Source organism: Antennarius striatus, chromosome 18, assembly GCF_040054535.1.
Source record: "Antennarius striatus isolate MH-2024 chromosome 18, ASM4005453v1, whole genome shotgun sequence".
NCBI lineage: Eukaryota > Metazoa > Chordata > Actinopteri > Lophiiformes > Antennariidae > Antennarius > Antennarius striatus.
Genome location: NC_090793.1, coordinates 3,671,639 through 3,694,374, shown reverse-complemented (window position 1 = coordinate 3,694,374; position 22,736 = coordinate 3,671,639). Strand labels below are relative to the sequence as shown.

General features: G+C 41.6%; 1 protein-coding gene across 1 annotated transcript; it reads left to right on the top strand.

The window, feature by feature from the left end:
* The first annotated feature begins 18,012 nt into the window (after positions 1 to 18,012).
* Positions 18,013 to 20,547, top strand: gadd45aa (growth arrest and DNA-damage-inducible, alpha, a). The gene is made up of 4 exons (XM_068341535.1): positions 18,013 to 18,175; positions 18,911 to 19,012; positions 19,174 to 19,396; positions 19,631 to 20,547. The coding sequence occupies exons 1-4, from the start codon at positions 18,126 to 18,128 to the stop codon at positions 19,742 to 19,744; spliced, it is 489 nt and encodes a 162-aa protein (XP_068197636.1). The 5' UTR covers positions 18,013 to 18,125; the 3' UTR covers positions 19,745 to 20,547.
* The last annotated feature ends 2,189 nt before the right edge of the window (positions 20,548 to 22,736 follow it).

Genomic DNA, 22,736 nt, shown 5'->3' with positions numbered 1-22,736 from the left:
ATGATAATTATTTAAATAGAATGTTTAAATTAGAGCAGACGAGAATATACTTTAGTTAGATTTTTAATCCGTAATATTTTTCAGTTTTGTTTTTTTTTTGCTATTTTTGTTTTTATTAATTACTACATATATTTTGTTGCTACAGGAGTGTTTTTCTCATCCGGCCGTCCCGCATTAATCCCCCTTTTAAAGCCGCCCCATTACAATCCTCACTAAGCACACGGCCTGAGGCCAGAAGCTGCACTTTACACATGCTAACGCTGCACGCACCCGCAGCCAGAGAAACATGTTTTTCCTTTCTCATCGATATATCCACCATAACAGATTAAAGGCGAGGGTTTCTTCATAATAATTTCAAGGATGCATGACACGAGTCTTCGGTAGGTTGGTTGTTTTTTTGCAGACTTGTCATGCATCCAGCTTTAAGCGCCGCTAATTCCCGATAGTATCCAGAAAAACACACACACAAAAAAAGATGTTAGTTGGATAAGAAAAATATCAGCCTTTGATGTTGTCCAAATAAATTCTTCCATAGAGCAGAAAGTGAGGAACCTGGACAACAGAGTAAATATCTGACATTCAAGCCACAAAAAGTGAATATTTACCCAACTTCAATGACCTGACAAGCAAAGTAAATGAAGTTAAACCGCATCTTATATGTTTGTTTTTTAAAAAAGACGTGTAATAAATAAAGGCCTGGCTTATTTATTACAGGATCATTTCAGAAAGCGTTGAGAAACAGAGGAGTTTGTTTGTTTTTTAAATTAAAGAAAGAAGCTCATTATGGATTTATATTTTATAAAATGAAAAATGTCACAATAATATAAACACAAGATGTGAAATTCCCTTCACTTCTTTTCATTGTCTGTAATCTATTTCTGCCAAAAAACTTTCTCTTTTGTCCTCCCACAATGCACCTGGGGCCATAATAGGCGGAGGCGGGCGTCTCATTTCCCTGATGGACCTCCGCTCTCGCCTGACACCCCCGTCCACTCACTCGTTAACAACTTCACTCCCCCCCCCCCCCTCCCTCACGCCCCTAGCGATGCGGCGGATGGATGGACGTCTCCTCCACTGACTCCCCACTCCTCTTCCTGCTTCATCCCTCCTCTTCCTCCTCCCCTCAGCTTCAGTCACCTTCTCCGCGGCGCTGATCCATCACGCCGCACAACTTTTCATCTGTTCATGTGTGTTTTTCTTTGTTTTTTCTCCTCTTTCATTCGCAGCTTTTCTGCATTAAGTCTGCTCCTCTGATCAATACAGACTGGAGCTTTTCCACTGCATACATCCTACACCGTGGCAGCTTAGCCCATCAATACTATTTAAATTCTCCTTATGGCCCCCCAAACAAGCCGCTGCATTATTTAGCAGGCGTATTGTCAATTGCACATTATCTGCACAACATTAACAGGTAAATGGCGTCGGTGTGGAATCCGTCTAACAGTTGTCATTGAGCGATACGGCCGCTCGCATCTTCGTCACACTGGACAGTCAATAATGGGGGGTTTAGTCTCTCAATCCATGTATGGATCTTCTTATCTGTCTCTAACTTATATGACATTTTCTTAATTCAGTGTAAGACTGAGGGATGTGGAGGAGAAGAAGACCTCAGAGAGAAAAAACACCCCCACAAACATACCATCACATGCAGGTGCAACAATCTGTTTCCTGATAGTCCCAGTTTCCTTTGTTGCCCCCCCCCTACCCCCTTACAAAAATGGCACAACCTTGCATTCAATCTAAAGCAGCAAACGCCACCGTCAGTGTAATGTACTTCTAGATGTGGGGGGGAAAGAATGGGCCTCGATAAAAAGCCGGTACTCATTTAGTGTGGAAATGTTTTTCCTATCGTCTGAGTTGAAAAAGGGAAAATATTCATTAAGGAATAAATCAAATGAGCCGTGACTGCGACAAGGTGGAAAGCGGAAATTCAATTTGTATTCATAAACAGCCACCAGCAAGAAGGTGATAATTTAGAGGAGTTGGGTTACTGAAGCTGTTTGCTTCGTGTTATTTAAAAAGACCTGTGCATGTGTGTGTGTGTGTGTGTGTGTGTGTGTGTGTGTGTGTGTGTGTGTGTGTGTGTGTGTGTGTGTGTGTGTGTGTGTGTGTGTCACAATCATCGTCAGACGTGTCTCAACTGTAACCGGAGCTAATATTCTTTCATTAACGTAATGAAACACGACGAGTTGAAGTGATTCTCTATTAATGATATAAACTGTAAAGAAGTGCAGACTTCATTATTAAATCTATTATAACGCTGGTTTAAATAAAACTCTTTTACACGTGAATTAAATCGCTTTTATTTCTTTAAAAAATTAGAAAAGGATCATTCTGGTTATTTACTGGAATAAAAGCAGTAAACGGTGTTTCTGTGTTGGATTGAATCCCTACAGACATGATGCAGGAACTTCATCCTTTCAATCCTTTAAAATGTCAAGTTTTCACTCGACATTGTTGTTATTTACATCAGAATGTATGAACAAATGTCTGATCGGTACGTCAGAAGTCACATGAACCAAAGGTCAGACTTTTTTCTTTTTTTTTTGTCTGCTCTTCTTCACTCTAACATCCTCACACACAAAAATAGAGCCTCTTATTTTCTCAGAAAGTAACAACAAATACACTCAGAGCAAGGAGAGAAAGGAGGAGATATGTGAGATGGAAAAGAGGATGAGTTTCTGGTGTGTTGCAGAGGCCGCCAAAATCCATTACCTAAGTGTTCTTTATCTTTTCCATATGCTTTTGTTGTCTAATCTATCTATGCAAATCCTAGATTGAGAAAACAAACAAATGGATCAGTCCAGCGGCCGCGAGCAAAAAGCGCCGCTGCAAACACCACAGAGATCAGAGGATGGATGGATGGATGGATGGATGGATGGATGGCTGCATGGATGGATGGATGGATGGATGCATGGATGGATGGATTGGATGGATGGATGGCAGTCGGAGGAATTTGAGGACAGTACAGAGAGTTGGTGACTACTTCCTGCTCGGTGGGATCCTCTACTTTGGCCCTCACATCCTTGATCCTCTCAGCTTTTCCTCAACCCCCCACCCCCCACCCCCCTTTCCCTGCTCACTTTTTTTTTTTTTTTTAAGGAGGATTGGAGTTTATTCCAGACAATCCATCCCAGTTCAGGAAGTGGAACGAGAGGTACTCAGGGAAATGCGGGATCATGGCCGGACTTCCGAGGGGGAAAATCGTATCACAATAGCGCCGGGACTTTTATCAGATTTAAGTGGAGGGGTTTAAAGACCAGAGCTCTGGCTCAGTGTTAAACTTTTAGATTGGCGGAGGGATGCGCTGATCATTGGAATGGGTTGGAGCTTTAAGGAAGAGAGAGCCGTTAAAGCCTCTAGATTTCTCAACAGGATGATAAACGTAGGAACACATCGGGTGTCACGATGGCAGCGTTCTGATAAATCTGGAACAATGAACAGAAACACACGGAGAGGATGTTGAGGTGAGGAAGTCCCTCCAAACTCACAACCACAAGGAATATCATCATCCAGTGTGTGGAATGTGTTTTTTTACTGCATAAAAAAACAGAAATTCAAAAATATAGAACACTGGTGTACTATGGGCTGCAAACCATATATATGAATGAGAATTTGTACCCTCATGGAGGTCATAGATTATTTCTTGTCTGTCTTATAAAGGTGAAATAGCTAAAAAACAATAATAATAATAATGATGTTTAATATTAAAAAAAAGCGTAAAACATGTGTTGTAATGGTCAACATTACATCTTTTCTTTGCTTGTGTCATCACCAATGGGAAATCATAGCTTTATAAATATTCTCTATACTGTATATAACATACAGTATATAGTACTTATTCACTCATTTGTGCTTCTATATAAATATATATTCACACATATCTCTGACTGAAACAGCTTGACGACGCTGGTTTCCCCGTTTTTAAATATTACTTAACTGCAGACAAACGACTTTGGTGAACACAATCCAACCACAAACACACACACACACACACACACACACACACACACACACACACACACACACACACACACACACACACACACACACACACACACACACACACACACACACACACACCTCCATCACGCTGTAGGCTAAACTAGCCAGCGATCAGTCCCAGTCATTAAGCCCAGCAGCATGCTGTGTGAACAAACATCCCTAATCACAGCCTCTTAAAGACTCCTAATGAGTCTTTGCTAATTAGGCCTCTGTCTCCGAGTCAATCTTTTTCTGCCCCACTCTGTTACCCCGGCCTCATTTATCTGCTATAGATTAGTGGATGGAAGGGCCGGTGATTGTGTTTGTGTGAGGCTGGCTTGAATCAGGCTATTGAAAACCATCAGCAGGGTTTCCGATGGAAAGTCATCAATGATTAAAGGTTTTTGTCTTTTTTTTTTTAAGAGATCTGGCATTTTCAATCCATCCAAAAAAAAAAAAAAAAGTTCAAATCTGTTGACATTGAGCAAAAAAAATCTGTAATTTAACACAATTTTCGTGTTTTTTTGGGTCTCGTTGAATTTCAAAATGTAAAAAAAAAAAAATCAAAAAATGTCTTTGTTCTAATGTGAAAATAAATGATCAATAAATACTGGAAATTTTATATTAAAAACAGAAAAGATTCCCCAAATTTACATAAAATTTAAGATATTTTATTAAAATATAATTTCAGTAAAAGTCTGTATGAACCACGAGTAAAGTCAACGTAAATAAATGACACCTACGTGTTTGTGAATGAATGATGTCAGCATTCAATCCTCCATGCTGATCTGTTTCCTACAGACACACACAGTATCTGGTTATGTGGACATTTAAAGGCAGCCTAAGTGGGTCATCACCGCCTCTTCCTCCCCCAGCGAAGACTCCCAACAGCAGCAGTTATCAAAACGATTCACTTTCAGACTGAACAATACAAATCCTGACCAGGAGTCGCCGATAGAGAGACCCCATCATCTGCTGACCTTTGAACCGGGAGAGAGTGAGCGTGGTGAAGACGGAGAGTCCAGGTCTCAGGGGGACAAACGCGGAGAAGAAGATGATTTACCCCCCAGGCTGGAACTGACCACACACTCAACCGTCCATTTATTCCCCTTCTCCCTCCTGTCTTTAGGAGTTAAAGCCCTACCAGCTCACATGTGGCTGAAAACACTGTTTTTTTACAAATTATAAATTGAGTGTTGGGTAATTTTAACCCTTTGTGATTTGTGATGTGGAGCGCGTTTGTTAGATTTTTTTATTCAATTTGGAGACATTTTTACCGTCAAAATGTTGAAATCTGACTTGTGGCTACCTCAGACACCACCCTCCTCCTTGGGCTATGATTGGTTGTAATGCCACACACACACACATACACACAAACACACACACACACTGAGCTGTGCTGCCCTGTGAAGGACGTAATGGCTTGTTGAGCGGCTATCAGGCCGGGCCTCAGGCTGCTTCCATCCATATCTCACACTCGATCGATCAGCTCACAGCTAAGTGCGGCCGACGACCCTTCACCCCTTCCTTCTTCATCTCCCTTTCCCCTTTTTGTTGATCCTATAAACTTATAACTGTACTCGTGTCAGTCGGGTAATTATCATTGATCTGCTGCTGCACGAGGTGACAAATACCACCGTTACTCCAGCGGCTAATCTGTGATCGGTCAAGACCCTGAAATACCACCGGAGCCCTGATGGACACTTGTTGAGCAGCGATTCCAAAGCCAAAGCATTCCCAACATTATTCAGATGTAAAATATTAACATTTTTACCTCATTACAGACTGATTTTGGAAGAAAACAATGATCGAGATTTTAAAACGCTCTAATTCTTCTACCGTCTGAGCGTTTTCAACCTCCCAATCCATGCAGTCCCAAACGCCCTGCAAAAAGCATGAAACGTGAATTTCCAGCTATGCTGACTAAGAAACTTGAAATCCCGAGGGGGGGGGGAAATCAGGGACCCAGCTCTGTTAAGGGTTTCCTGAAGAAATTGTTTACGGCATCCTTTCGGTATCAAGTGCATCATAGAGGCATCCTGACGTTTTTCAGCCCACTTTTTAACCTGCCGGTGCAGACGAGCGAGCGAGTTCATCATCATAGAAACGATTCCGGACGGTGTCACATCATAACAAATTAGGCGGACAGGGCAACAGGGCAGCAGATTGGTCCATTCATCATGGGAGAAATAGATCACGTCACCGCCGTTCTGATCTGTGGAGGCCGACCAGCGGGCGGCTGAGGCACTACATCAAACACAAGTGTAGGAAATGAGGCCTTCATGACAGGAAATAGGTTTTATTGAGTGGATGATGAGTGTTTTCGGCGTGTTTTCTCAATACAAAAAGTTTTTTGTTTTGGTTGTTTGATGGATGACAAAGATTTAACAGTTCACGTTTGACCTGTGGCCTCTAAATTCAGGCAGAAAAAAAAGTTTGCATGAATGGATAAAAGTAGTCCAACTTAATAATAATAATAATAATTATAATAATAATAATAATAATAATAATAATAATAATACTGTAATAATAATAATAATAATTATTATTATTATTAATAATAATAATAATAATAATAATCATCATCATTATTATTGTTATTATTATTATTATTATTATTATTATAATTATTATTATTATTATTAATAATAATAATAATAATGATGATGATGACTAATAATAACTTATCTGTGCTTCCTTTAAAAAAAAAAATTCAAAAAAATATTTTTTCAGTTCGTGTGAGCATTTAACTACAGGAAACCCCCCCAATCCTCTGACTGAGGTAGTGCATCTGTGTGTCCCTTACATCCCTTTATAAAACACAACTGATGAATTCTCTCTGTGCGTAACCTCTGCAGCGGTTCAGCGGTTGCGTTCAATGACTGTGGGAGAGAAAGACACGGAAGGGGAAGAGCGACAGGCAATCATTTCTGTGTGCAAAACGGCAGAGCGGGTAAAGGCAAGCAGATGAAAGCCCATTTTCCTCTGATTAAGTCCTCTGAAAATATTCCATTTGTCAGTGCCAGCGCGGCTGAGACGGGCCCCGGCCCCCGCGCCGCCAGCCGACTGTGTCTGTTGACTATGTAGCCGCCGCGATTTACATCGCTCACTGACAACATCATCATTTCCTCGTTTAATGTCCTCCTTCACTTCTGTCCACACCTCCCTTCCCATCCCTCTCTCTTACTCCCCCCCCTCACCCACCATTCCCCACCCTCCCCATGCCCAGCTAACAGCCTATTTTTGTTTGATCTGCCCTCATTGCAAGGTTGACTGCTACCAAAGAGGGGAGAGCAAAGTAGGACCCGGCTCTGTCTCCGTCATAGTCATTTTCAATGTCATAAATTTCAATTTCCAATCTCTCCCCCCCCCCCCTTTTTTTTTCTTTTTTTTCCCCCTGTACTTCAATCACCCCCCACCTCCTCCTCCTCTCATGGTATACCCATCATGGGAATTTGTCAATTCTGTTCCTCTCTGTCTTTCCCTTCTCATTCATTCCAGCTCCCTCTCTCCAAACACCTATTGGCTATTATCCTGTCTCATGTCTTCCCCCAGACTTCAGCAGCACAGAATGTCATTTTCTCCGGTGCCGCATTCGGTGGTGATGAGATCCCAAATGAAAGATCGTTAATATTTTGTTCCACAGAAATGGAGTTTGTGTCTTCTATTTTAAATATTGTCATTTTCTCTCATCGTGCTCGTCTGCTTGTTGAGATGCTCTTTCTCACCTCCATCACATGGAGTGGAGGCAGATGATCACATTTTTTTTGTGTTACTGCACGCTCCTTCCAACACAGCTCTAATAGATGCATGTGTGTGTGTGTGTGTGTGTGTGTGTGTGTGTGCGTGTGTGTGCGTGTGTGTCTGTAAAAGCCGAGGAATACCCGACAGGCCTGCAGAAAGATATTTGCTCTTTGTCTCTCCAGAAGGTCTTTAACTCAGAGACGCTGACAGGAGAGGAAGCTATGAATGTTGTTGGACCATGAACACAACCTCACACACTCTGAAGTTTCATAGAAAATAACTGATCAATAATCAATTGTATTTTCCCAACCAACAGTTCAAGGTGGATGACCGCCCTCCAGAGCCTGGGTCCTGCCCGGAGTTTCTTTCTCAATTCTTCTTTTCCTTTCAGCTTTTCCCTTCAGGGGTCGCCACAGCAAATCAGTTGCCTCCATCTAACCCTGTCTTCTGCATCCTCTTCTCTCACACCAACTACCTTCATGTCTTCCCTCATTACATCCATAAACCTCCTCTTTGGTCTTCCTCTAGGCCTCCTGCCTGGCAGTTCAAAACTCAGCATCCTTCTACCAATATGTTCACTATCTCTCCTCTGAACATGTCCAAACCATCTCAGCCTGGCCTCTCTGACTTTATCTCCAAAACCTCTAACATGTGCTGTCCCTCTGATGTACTCATTCCTGATCCTATCCTTCCTGGTCACTCCCAGAGAGAACCTCAGCATCTTCATCTCTGCTACCTCCACCTCTGTCTCCTGTCTTTTCCTCAGGGACACTGTCTCTAGACCAAACAACATCGCTGGTCTCACCACAGTTTTGAACACCTTTCCTTTCATTTTAGCTGAAACTCTTCTATCACACATCACACCTGACACTTTCCTCCATCCGTTCCATCCTGCCTGTACACACTTCTTCACCTCTTTTCCACACTCTCCATTGCTCTGGACTGATGAGCCTAAGTACTTCAAATCCTCCACCTTCTTGATCTCTTCTCCCTGTAACCTCACTCTTCCACTTGGGTCCCTCTCATTCACACACATGTACTCTGTCTTACTGCGGCTAACCTTCATTCCTCTCCTTTCCAGGACAAACCTCCACCTCTCTAGCTTCTCCTCCACCTGTTCCCTGCTCTCACTGCAGATCACAATGTCATCTGCAAACATCATAGTCCATGGAGATTCCTGTCTAACCTCGTCTGTCAGCCTGTCCATCACCATAGCGAACAAGAAGGGCTCAGAGCTGATCCCTGATGTAGTCCCACCTCCACCTTGAACTCTTCTGTCCCACCTACAGCACACCTCACCACTGTCTTACAGTCCTCATACATGTCCTGCACTGCTCTAACATACTTCTCTGCCACTCCAGACTTTCTCATAAAATTATTTCACTCAAAAAATCAGTTTTTGCATATTTTTGGCCCAAAAACATTAGACAGGTTTGACTTCATAAAATGTCAACAAGCAGCAGGTCAACATTCACAAATTGTGGTAATTTGTTTTTATATCTGATATTTATTTTACATTATAAAACAACATTTTAAAGCTAATGAATGCTTGGTTTTTCTTTCTGATTTAAAGCTGCTCCAGCTGAACCTGCCAGGTGTTCCAGGAGAGACTGAGCTGCTAATAAATGACCCTGTGACAGATCTGAAGGAATAAAACAATAGATTAACTCAAACCATTTAACACACAGTCTAACAGCAGCGATACCGGGGGGGGGGGGGGGGTTCTTGTAGAATTGATAAAGCAGCGCAATCTTCCCAAATACAGCAAACACAAAAGGCTTACTGACTTTGCATGAGCAGCACAAGCAGCGGGTTTTGATGGGAGACTTCAAAATTAAATCCTGAGTTTAATGGGGCTTTAAAAGAAAAGTGCAAATTAATGAGCAGAGAATGCAACTAATTTAACAGCCGGAGTGGCAGTTTTTTGATGGAGGGTATGAACCGCGGGAAGCAGAGGCGCTAAAGTAAACTAGAAATTAATCAGCATTCATCAGCCCACAGGGCCTCTCCTCCGGTTCCCTTCCTCTCGCCATCTCCCCATCGCTTAATGTTCCCTCTCTCATCACCGCGGCATCATGGGTAGCCCGTTCACTGCTCACTCAAGCGTTACCCATTTCCCCTCGCTGTCTCGCCGACTCGCTCTCTAAACAAACTTTACCTCCTACCTGACACACACACCCCCCCCACTCCCACCCCATCCCTCTGCTCATTAGCATCACATTAGCATTTAATTTGCATGGCTCAAACCTGCTGTTTCTCACATCCTTTTGATTTTTAATTTTATTTCTTTTCTTCAAATTAATTCTTGGCCCTCGGTAGCTTCGGTTTGTGTCGCAGTTGTCATCGTGTGAGTTTTCATTTGGAAATATCTGATGCATTTAAAGGGATTTAGATGTTTTCTGCTTGAGTTTACAAAGTTTTAACAGCTATGAGTCGCTCATCTCTTCATATTTATCACAACACTTTTATAAAGGAATTGTTTTTTTTATAAACACGCTAAAATTAGGACATCAGATCAGTTTAATGTGACTTTTATCATCAGCACCTAACAGCCACGAAAGTTCCCATCACTCCAAGGACGAACCCTCTGTTCTCTATTATGACAATGTCAGTAAACTCGCTTTTCATGCCAGTGAAGCTTGAATCAAGTCGGAATTCATTTCAATCTTTTTTCACTGAAAGGACGCAGTAATTAACCAGGTGAGCGGAGCAGGGCGAGTTCACGCTCAGGCAATTAAGAAAGTGACAGCCCGTCCAGCTCGCTGACAAACCAAGGCCTTCACACACACACACACACACACACACACACACACACACACACACACACACACACACACACACACACACATCCCTTCAAAGAAACACAAACCCACCTGACGTCTTTGTTACAGTCAGTCCTGGTGAAAGTCATCCGTGAGCGGACTAATGAACACCAACGCACTGGATCTCTGTCGGCCACGACCGTCTGACATCCTCCTACTGTTCTCACGTGGAAAGAAGAAACTCACCATTGATTACTATATTATTACTGATGAGATGAGATGAGATGAGATGAGATGAGATGAGATGAGATAAGATGCACTTTGTTGACCTCAAACTGGGAAATTTAAAATTAGTTCACTTCTGGTTTGTGACATGCAGGAAGTTTTCACTACATGATTGTCTGGATGATGTCTGGAAAATATAGATGCTTCATTTTCTTTTAGTAAAAGTAGTTGTCATCAAAAGTTTTGCAATATCAAAGAAGCTTTAAACACAATCAATCAATCCATCCTTTTCTGACAGGAATTCAGTTCTTCTGTCCGTGGGATGATGACTACCGCTACTCTTACTCTACTTTATTGTCACCTTTCATGTTGCTTAAAAGCAAGTGACATAAAATGAAAGACTTTAAACTTGTCTCACCTCAACAGAGGTGATGCTTAAAGCTTTTACTTCATGCAAAATCAAAAGAAGGTGAACGGAATCCAGTTGAGAATTAGACTTAAATGGACAGTTTAAATGTTAACAATGAGCCAGATCCCTCACATAAAAGAAGACTCTTCAAAGATTACAACACCGAAGCCCTTCTACCCATTAACACGACAACAACACATTGACTATGTGCATTCTGACTGTATGGGTGTGTAGGAGTGTGTGTCTGTGTGTTTGTGTGTATTTAAGACCGTAGCTGCTGCTGGTAGCACCTGAATAAACTGATGACAGTCAAATAGTGATTTGTTTCTGTCATCCAATCAAATCACTCCTTCATTCTACACACACACACACACACACACACACACACACACACACACACACACACACACACACACACACACTGGATGCAACACTTGCACAGTGCTCATCTGTGCAGCTAATGTGTTTGTAACATTAGTTCTCCCTTTGTCTCCCACCTCTCCCTCATCCCCACTGTGCTAAACTCTCAGCATGTATGGATGTGAGTGCATGCATGTGTGTATATGCATGTGTGTATATGCATGTGTGTGTCTGTGTGTGTGTGTGTGTGTGTATGTGCAAGCATGATAGAGTGAGGTGGTAGGATTCGGCATCAGGCAGTTATAAATGGCCATCATTTCCCAAACCACTCTCTTCTCCATTGTGGAGCGCATGTCGCTGCAGGGTGGGTGGAGGTGATGTGTGTGTCTGTGTGTGTGTGTGTGTGTGTGTGTGTGTGTGTGTGTGTGTGTGTGTGTGTGTGTGTGTGTGTGTGTGAGTGTGTAGGAGGATGTAAAGGGTGTGTGAGGGGGTAACAGAGGAAGAGAAAGGGCTGAAAGTCTCAGATGAAAACCGGTACGTTGAACGTAGTGGAAACGCACCATAAAGGTAGACTGGAAGGCGTTGGAAGGAAGAGACGACGTTTGTTCCATCATCATCGTGTCACACCTTTTATTCTGTTTATATGTGAGATAAATCAAAAAGTTACGACTGGAGTTTGATGGAATGTTGTGAATGGATGGGCCTAGAGCTCAGGATCGGTTACCATGAGGATCTAAACATCACAATTCAAGATATTTACTCTGATAAATATCAGAATCAACCTCCAAACGCCAACCTGTGTTACGTGAGAGCAAAACGACAAATATTAGACAAACACTAGAAATAAGTCGGACAAAGACCTGATAGAAAATTTATTAAACCTAATCCCGGTTTGGGAATGACTGGATTACGTCTCTAAATATTAGCAGGTAATGCATTTCCTTATTGCTGGCAGCTACTTGAGAATAATTTCATTTACTTTGAATCGGGTTCATTTAAAGTTTTACTTATATAATACTGCAGACGGGGTTTTTTTTCTTTTTCTGCCAGCTAAACCTTAGAATATAATTTTCTTTTGTTTTATTCTTACATCCCTCTTTTACATCTCATACAGAACTTTTTCCAAGTGCATTCCTTAATCCGCACATCTGCATTCGTTCTTAAAACTTAAGGATCTTTCGTTAATAGTATTGTGTTTTGCTTTTTGGCAGTCAGAAAGTTGGGCTTTTTAAAACTGTTAATGACATTTGGCTGTGCTCGCCCACTTTTTATGCTTTTATTATCCTCTTTTCTCTCCGGGTGTTAAAGCAGTTTTGTTACACTGCGAGTCCAAACGTTTTAAGATTAAATTGGGTCTATCAGAAGCATCGTTCATGGCCAGGTTCATCCAGTGATTTGGATCGGCGTCAGCGGATAGAAAATTGTAGATTGAGAGAGTTTCTGCTCTTTTTTTTTTTTTTTTTCTTTTTTGAAAATAAAGCAATTCTGCGAAATGAAGATTTTCTTCTGGATGCTTTTGCTTTTTTATAATTTAGGACGTCCTCTTCTTCCCTCTCTTCTTCCCAGACACACAACGGTAACATCTTTTTCTTGCTGCTGCCTGAAAGTAAAATTCATCAATAAAAAAAAACACTCAGATTCCTGCTAATAATATCATTTCCCTTGTGCTGCCATGAACCAATTCCCTCTCTACCGAGAGGTGAGAAATTAAGTGGGGAACCAGCAGGGGACAATGTGTGGGCGTACGCCTGCTTCACTATATTACAAATGCCTTCCACTCAGGCCTTTTTCAACCGGGGTGCCTGATGTGGTTTTCATTGTCGGGGGGGGGGGACAGGTGAGGTAAAAAGAGAGGGCCGGTCGAGGAGGGGAAACGTGGGCTGTTTGACAGGAGGCCGTTCTAAATCCCACACTCATCCATCATAAATGGCATTTGTGAGCTTGGAAGGCCTGATAATAGCCTTTTGCATTTTCACACTGTACTTTGCCTTTCTGGATTTAGTCAGGGAGGGTGTGAGGAGTCTGGGGGGAGGGGGGGTGACTCATATACTCTGGTTTCATTCATTCTCTTTCTCCCTCCTCAACTCCTCATCATCCCACCCTCGCTCCTCCAAGGCTACTTCTCTTTCCCCGCTACATTTTGGGAAGAAATCATTCCCTGAATTGGAAAAGGGACCCTGGGGCCACAAGAGCAGGGGTCCATGTGTGTGTGTGTGTGTGTGTGTGTGTGTGTGTGTGTGTGTGTGTGTTTTCCTTTGGATAATTGACTCTCATTGCCTGGTAATTCATCGCTTGCATATGCCAGCTAATTCATCAGAACATGAGAGGCTGCCGACCTCGCAGACCTCACACGCCCCATCGCCCGGGAACACACACACACACACACACACACACAATTCACATTAGAACACTTCACATTTCACCTTGCTAAATCACACATATGCATGCACACACACATGCACACACACATACACACGCAGCTTTCAGGTTGGAGTTCTGCCCTGTCTGCCCCGGCCGCCCCAGAAGAGCCACAAGCTCAGAATGAGAGGTGGGAGCAAGCGGCAAGTTATCAGATGGAGAACCTGAGATGATAGATGGGGCGCATTGTGGCATTATGAATGAATTATACCCCACAAATACCTTGAGCAGTGCAGACTGTCAGCCTGTATCTATACTAATCTGGGAGAAAATATAGCTGTTTCCACATTACAGGGGGGGGGTGGCAAAGAAAACGGCCCGCAGAATTAATTGAGCAATCAGGCCATTAGAGAGAAACATCACACTGAGCCCTGTTTCTGATGTAGCAACATTTATCACTGCCGACCACAGATCCGCCTTCATTTTTTTTTTTATTCCTGTCTCCCTCCTTCTTGCTAATGTGCCCCCCTCCCTCCCCATCTTCAAACAGATTAGGATTATTGTGACAAGACAAAGGTATCTTTTGTTTTTTTATGTAGCTGTGTCAGCGCCTGCTGCATTTATCACGCTTGTCACACAGTCTTACGGCTTTCAGCTTGCACACCTTGTCCCATTATTCTCCCAGGCATGGGTCCATATTAAATTTATAAAGAGGAGTATACTATTGGAAAATGTCTACAGGTAAATTGTAACCCTGTCATCCACAAGCATTTGTTTGCATTCTCTTCCTGTTAAGTTTTGTGCTGTTTATCAGGTGGATAAGGAGAAAATCTGATTCTTCCTTTTAAGTTGCTGTTCGTGTTGTAGGTCGTCAATGTTATTTGAAATACGACAAAAAGGTGTAGGAACCTGAAAAGAAATAACATTTTTCTGTTTCAAAGAAAAACAGTTAAATATTACTTTTTTTTAAAAAACATTCATCTCAATGTCTTCTCAAAATATTGACAAGACACTGAAACCTTAAAATAAAACAAAGACGTCTTTGTGAATTATACTCATTTTCAATGAATAGTGTATTTTTATATAATTAACAATCAACATGAGGCAGAAAAATTCATTATTTCTTTGTCAAATAACATTGTGGTATCTTATATTGATCAATGCTTGTCGACGCCACTACACCAATACTGTGATGCTGTATGTCTAAGTATTTACTTTTATTTATGTAATTGCTGCTTCTTTTGCAAATCTGACTGAGTAAAGACCTATAGTTAAAACAGTCAGTGCTTCTAGAAGTGATGTGTGTTATTCTACATGTGTGTGTGTTGTGTGTGTTTGTCATTTCAGTGGATCCCAGTATACATAATCAGTTAAATTACCACTTTTTCCTCTGGTCAAAGTTTGAATTTTTAAGTATCTATCGACATGCATGAAAAATCTTATAAACAATACATTAACCCATTATTACGTTTGCACCTTCAGTTATATAATCCAAATAATCCCGTGATCCAATGTTTTTAGTGCTTCCTCACAGCTGGACAGGAGGCGCATCTCTGGCCTCAAAAATCTAACATCTGGCGCCCTCTGCTGGCTGAACCGGGAACTGCGTCAATCCCACGACCACGCAACACCAAATTGAACTTGTCAAAATGTCAAATGTTGGGTACTGCCTTGACTAACAAATGTCTGACCGAGCAAGCGCGTTAAAAAATATTGATGTTGAACGTTTGAAGATGAAATAGTGTTTCTGTATGGGAGTGGTCTTTTCTCTGGATTATAAACTGGAAAAAACTTTCCCCTCTAACAATTAAACAGTCATGAACCATTCTGCTGATCTTTATTGGTCTCAGCTGTAATCTTCTATCTGTGTCTGGAACTTTAAACCTATAATAGACAATAAATACAGTATATCACCTGCATGGGATCCGTCTATCCAACGATCCCATGCTGTATGGCATCGTTGTATAGGTGTGGAAAATTGTGTACGGATAAAAGAAAAAGGCCAATAAAGTACTAAATTTTAAAGAATCTGTGCTGATTTTGTTCAAAGACTGGACTTGAATTTGCATCTTAGAGAAGCGCATGATAAATGAGAGCCCAGGGAGACGTAAAGGGGTCATGTGGTAAATGTGATGTGTTCATGCTGCCACCTACTGGACGGATCTGGAACAGCTTCAATATGCGCATTAAATTGAATAAAAAAACACAACCATAGCTTTTCAATATTGAGCTAGTTATTGTGGTTGATATGAAAACTGATTTAAGTCATTACAAGGAGTCAACTAGATTATAGGTATGTTGTATCAGAGTCAAAGCACTCAAGAAAACTCCAAATAAAGTTTTCTGTTGTGTTGAAAACAAAAAACAAAAAAAGGAATTTTCTGTGTGGGTTTCGGATTCAACCACCAGGAGGCAGCAAAATATCCAAAAACATCAGATCATCATTTGTTTTTTGGAAATTCAGCCAAAAGTTAAACATTTAATGTTTTAAGAAAAATGGCAAATATTTATAATGATGAAACTCACCTGAATAAATTGCGAGAAGTTTCTCACTATTTTCTGATTATATACAAACCAAATGATTAATAATAACTCATGAAAACAATATAGTCCTCATCATTTAGCAACTTTCCAGTTTCAGTCATGCTTACAATGACTGTGACAAAAGATCTTTTACGTAGATGTAGTTTGGTTGAGAAGGAATGTCATAATATCCTTGATACAATCATGTTTTTCAGAAACTTCTCACCATTTCTGCTTTTTGGCAGCTGAGTTTCTTTAGAATTTCACATCCATCCCATAACGCATGTTGATTCACATCTGCATTATTACATCAGATTAAACAGGGAGTCTGGCTGAATACCGCTGATGCAGACACCCTGTTGTGGAATGGTGAGCATCCCCCCGCCCCCTGAGACTTTTCTGAAGTGATGCCCCAACTCCAGTGAATGATCCCGGTCATGTTGCCCCAGCTGTAACATTCTTGTCATTTTCTCCCCAGTCGTCATTCTTTTTTCTTTTTTTTTGCAGGGATGGTTCGTTGCACCAAGGGGAGCGGTTCATTTGGGATTAACGGAATAAAGGCATAAAAAATGTGGGAGTTTTTCTTTTAAGCTTTTATCCTCACTTACATCATTTGGACAGAGAATAGTTTTCTGAAATAGGGCCCACCTTGATTAGTGTGTCTGAATCTCACGACTGTATTTTTTAAAATACTTTTGCACTTTTAATTTCCATGATTAAAATAGAAGAAGTCACTTCCAGGTCATGAAAATTGTAATAAAATAGTTGTACAAGTATTAATTTACAGTAATGTGGTGACTTTTTTTTTTTTAGCACTTTTTAGGCTTGAGGCAATAAATTAAAAACTGAGGAGGGGATTCTGAGCCACAGATGAGCAGATTTAGGTCACTTTTTCCAGTAATCGGGCAAATTGTGAGCTTTATATATAATTTTACATTAACATTTAATTGTAGAATGTAATCCCATCATTATATATGGGGGAAATGTACACGCTTCAAACATACATACACATAACGCCATGCAGCAAAAACTCAGGTGTGCTTATTTGAAATCTCCTCTCGCGCCAGTCCTTTTGGGTCTCGCGCGCCGTTTCAAGCAGTCCCAGGCCCAGTTTTTTGACACGCGACCGTGACGACCAATCAGAGAGCAGTTCCCTTCAAAGCGTTCCGTTGCCATGCAGTCGGAAAAGAAATCTGATCCTTCTTGGCAGAGGGTGAGTCCTGCAACAAGTACACCATTCACCTCTTTATTTAACGGTCTTCTTTCATGTAAAACTCACATGTATGTTTCTGTTTAACTTCAAGATGCCATTTTATTTTTTAATAATAGTTTTTTTACACAAATAAGTCGTGCATTTGTGCAAAAAGTTGGCGTCAACATTACAGATGTGCACAAGTTATTATAAAATCCTCCGCTGCAGGCATTAAGCAGACTTTCTTTTTTTTTGCTCCAAATGCTGCAGACCGGCAGGCGGCTGTGGTTCCGTTAATAACCCGGTGTGAACACCGGCACGCCCGGTGCTCCGCCTGTCCAGTCCCGGTTGAGAACACGCCCGGTAAATTAGCATACAGCCAATCAGCTGCGAGATGCAAATGTTCGCCTGACACGCTTTGTCCCGGACAGCTTTAATGTGAAGTTGCCAGATTTATCTCTCAGTTGCAGAATACTAGACCACAGATAAAGAGGCTGTTATATCGAGAAGACACCAGGACTAACTCCAAAACGAACATACTCGTTGTTCTGAGGTGGATTTGGGATTTATGTACAACATGACATTTGAGGAACCAAATGGGGATTATTCTCAAGAAAGGTAAATTAAATGCTTTATGACTTCTTCATGTCGAGTTTCCAGCGGTAAATTTACTTGCACGGATAGATTTAAGCACCAGACGTGGTCGGCATTTCTGTGTTCAACAAGCATGAATAACAACCAGGATCGGATCTGATCTCTGATCCAGGATCGGATCTGATCTCTGATCCAGGATCGGATCTGATCTCTGATCCAGGATCGGATCTGATCTCTGATCCAGGATCGGATCTGATCTCTGATCCAGGATCGGATCTGATCTCTGATCCAGGATCGGATCTGATCTCTGATCCAGGATCGGATCTGATCTCTGATCCAGGATCGGATCTGATCTCTGATCCAGGATCGGATTTGATCACTAAAAGTGTCGCGCGACACTTTTCAATGACTAGCTGTCGGCTAGCGCTGCGTTCTGCTTCAGGATGAGCAGAAAACAGCAAGAAAACTTCACGTGTTAGTCGAAAAATTATTTTATTACATTCCCATGCGTGTTTTTTTTTATTTCTATTTAATTTTTTTGTTTGTTTTCTTTACGGAAGAGGTGAAACTAACTTGTGCACATCTGTCAGTCGAAGCTCCAGCTACGGGCGACTGGCTAAACCATCCAGCAGTCATGCTAACATTAGCTTAAAAAAACTACGATGTGCGTTTTCTTTTCTTTCTTTTTGTTGTTGTTGTTTCTTTCTCATTCGTGACAACCGTGAAGATGCTAACGTATAGAAAATGTTTCGTTGACAGAATGGATTCAATAGCGAAAGCTTTGGAGGAAGTGCTCACCTCGGCGCTGCCGCAGGGCTGCATCACAGTCGGGGTCTACGAAGCTGCCAAGTCGCTGAATGTGTGAGTACCGGAACCGGCGTCCAGCCGCTAACTCTGAGCCACCTCCTCCGATTCACACAAGCATGTTTGATTATTATTATTATTATTATTATTATTGTTAATGCATTGATGGAATATAATTTAGAATTAAACATTTTTCTCCTTTTTTTTTCCCTCCTTAGGGACCCAGATAATGTGGTTTTGTGCATCCTGGCCACGGATGACGGGGATGTGGAAGATGTGGCCCTGCAGATCCACTTCACCCTCATTCAGGCGTTTTGTTGTGAGAATGACATCAACATCCTGAAGGTCAACAACACCCGGCGCCTGGCTGAAATCCTGGGAGGAGGAGGTGGAAAACAGAGTGGGGGCGAACCCATGGACCTGCACTGCGTGCTAGTCACAGTACGTAAATTCATTCTGCATATTTAATACTCAGATGACTTGTGTCATGTGATAAATGTGAGTGAAACTCCATTCAAGGAAGAACTTGCTCGCACTTGTGCACTTTGTAAACACGCATGTGACTCCTCCCTTCTATGACTTCTCTGGAATTCCAGCAGAGGAAAATACCTGGTATTTACATGTGAATGGAAATTCACAGATGATTATATCTTAGTATCTCATTTATGTTTTCAGAGCCCGCATTCGACATCATGGAAGGATCCCGCTTTGAGCAAAGTCAACCGATTCTGCAGAGAGAGTCGCTGTTTGGACCAGTGGGTACCCATCATCAATTTGCCTGAACGATGAACCGTTTCCATGGCAGAGACCTTTGAAAGGACTTTATTCTGCACAGGAAGAGTGGTGTGAACCCTGATGGACACATTACCACCTAGAGATCAAATTCCAAAGCACTGCTGCTGATGAGAATGGAAAAATTGTCAGGCTAAAAAAACAACAAAAAAAAACAAAACAGCTCAGCTGTCCGTGTAGGGCGTATTTAATATAGAAAAAGAAAAAGTGCAGAGGGAATTTTCCACCTGAATTTCCACTTTTTGGACCTGTGTCTGTTTGTCGTTGCAACTGAGATTGGATGACACGGCACTTATGCTGTCATGAGTTGGAGATTCATATTAAAAAGCATGTGTGTGTTTTATAAATATGAAGCAGGACACAGTACGGAAGGATTATTTCATGTATGAGTGGTGAACTCCGTGACGAGTCAGAGAAGTGTGGAGAACCCAGAAAATGGAACTGTTGAGTGGACCAAGGCCTCGGCTTCTCTCTGCAGAGGCAAAGCACTTGTTGAAACACTGGACCTTATGCAATTTCACTTATTTGTTAAAGATTGTCAGTGTTGGCATTACATTTGTAATAATTTAAAAAGGGAAGGGCTACGCATCCAGTTGAAGACATTCTGTGTGTTTTTTCTTGTTCCAAAATGTCAGCTGGGTATTTTTTTTTTGCAACAATTAATTCATTATGTTACAATTTAAGTTATTTCAAATTATATTTAAGTGTATTTATGTTTTTTTTTACAACTATTATAAAAAAAAAATCTGAATTCATATGTATTGTTATGAATAAAACATTTTTCTTTTTTGGAACCAGAATTGTTTTTGTGTTTTCTTCTGGAAACTGTTTTTCCAAGCCGAGCTGAATTCTGACCTTTGGTGGTTTGCAGTTGTTGAGTGGAGTCACGTGTGGATCCACAGGGGTCATGTTGGCCTCTGTGGCCTCAGATCCATCTCTGAGCTGAAGAGAACAATAATCCTCAGGGCTCTCTCTCTGCACGGGCTTCTGCCTTGGTCAGCAGTACCATGTTCATTCATCCAAACGGTTTCTCTTTTCACCGATTCTCAGGGATTATTGGACAGTATGGGTCGCTTTTCACCAGGTGACTTCCAAGAGTCATGTGACAACCGAGATCACATTACAGCTGCACATGTTACACAGTCAAGAGTGGATGCACACGCGCATATCCTGTTACATACCAATTAAAATTGATGTCACTGGTCTTGTTTCTCACATGACTGGAACTGTGATTTTGTAAAGGCATGCAATCTGTTTTTGCGCAAGCCGTTCCGAGCAAGTCCCCTCCTCTCTCCCGCTGCTTTTTCCTGTTCCACGCACACACACACACACGGGTGATCTGGCTGGAGTTGCACGCCAGTGACGACACCACGCTGATGTAAAACAGGCAATCCCCTCTCAGAAGTGTCAAGTCATGATCACGAGGGACCGGAGGAGCAGAGGTTGTGCTTGAGTTACACAAGGCAGTTCAGCTTTTCATGTGACAAATCAGGTGTTATCTAACATTACTACAGTAAGTGTATTTTTAATTCTAACACATAACAGAAGTAAAACCTTTTATTCAATAATGCACTGCTACTTTTGATTGTACATCTGTGTTAATTTAAGGTCGTTTTATTGACTATGAACCTTTTATTGGAGGGTATTCCAGCTGCCCCTGGGCAGGGGGAAGAGTGCACCCTTGCCCAGGTCACCGGCTCATTATTGGGACAACAAACAGACAAACATCTAACACACCTAAGGGCTATTTACATTCACCACCTCACCTCTAATGCATGTTTCTGGAAGCCATAAACTACCCTAAAGATGAGAGTTTGTGTTTTGCTTGACATCATTCTTGTTGCATCAACAGTATTGATTATGTACCACGTTAAACAATTTAAGAGCTGAAATAAGCACCACATATATGATGATGTAAAAACACTGTGGAAACAGGCAACGCCTGAAGAGTTTCCCCTGCCCTACTAAACGCCTCTGACTGGTTTCAGTTGGCACTGTGTGAAAGGTTACGCTTGCGCGTGACTGCGGGGCGTTACGTCGACTGATGCAGAGTGGTATTGTTTTGAGGGGAAAGGTTTTTTACAAGTTGGGAGCACTCGAGGACTCTTGTATGTGTTATAATGTTATAAATGTAGTAACGATAATGCAAAAAAAAAAAAGTTAATATTTGCATGTAAATCATTCATGCCTGCTGGGTGTTCTAGGCTATCCTTCTTGCAGGTGAAGGACTATTTGTTTCTGAAATAGTGCAGAATGTTAAGTCACGGTGACATTTTAGCTCTAAAGTTGTATAACTAGAGGTATAGTATACAGCATGCAGAACTTTATAATAGATTACAGAATCAATGCTTTGTGTCAGTAAGAGTATTTATCAGCTGAATGTTATGCACAAAACTATTAAGTGCTTTTTTAGAGTTTTACTGATATATTAGTTTAAATGATGCCAATGCAAATCCTATTTATAATTAATTCATTTCATTCTAAATGGATAATTTTTACATCAGTACAACCTTACACGCCTCTCACCTGAGAGAATCTAATCATCAGTACGGATTGACCAGCCGATCACAGGAGCAGAAAACAATCTCTCTCGGACCTCGTCTCCCCCCCCCCCCAGGTCCTCCCACCCACCCTCCCTGTCATCTGCCCCCAAATCAGCACATTCCAACACACTGACACTGTAACTACCGGGACAGATTTTCACTGCGAGGCACCCCGTCAGTGATCCCACTCGTCCCACTTCGCTTCTCACATTGCTGCACAATGATAAACTGGGATTACAGCAGAGCCTGAGGTCTGGTGGGGAGGTGGGGGGGGGGGCAATGCTTCAGGGGCATTTATGTTGGCATGACAATATCCAGATGATATTATACTAACAATAACTTCCATCACCTGGTTTATCCTCTTGATATTTGAACAAAAACAGCACAATCTGTGAGAAAACTGTCAGAAGGAAGTAATAAATAATGTGTCTGAACCAGTTCAGTGC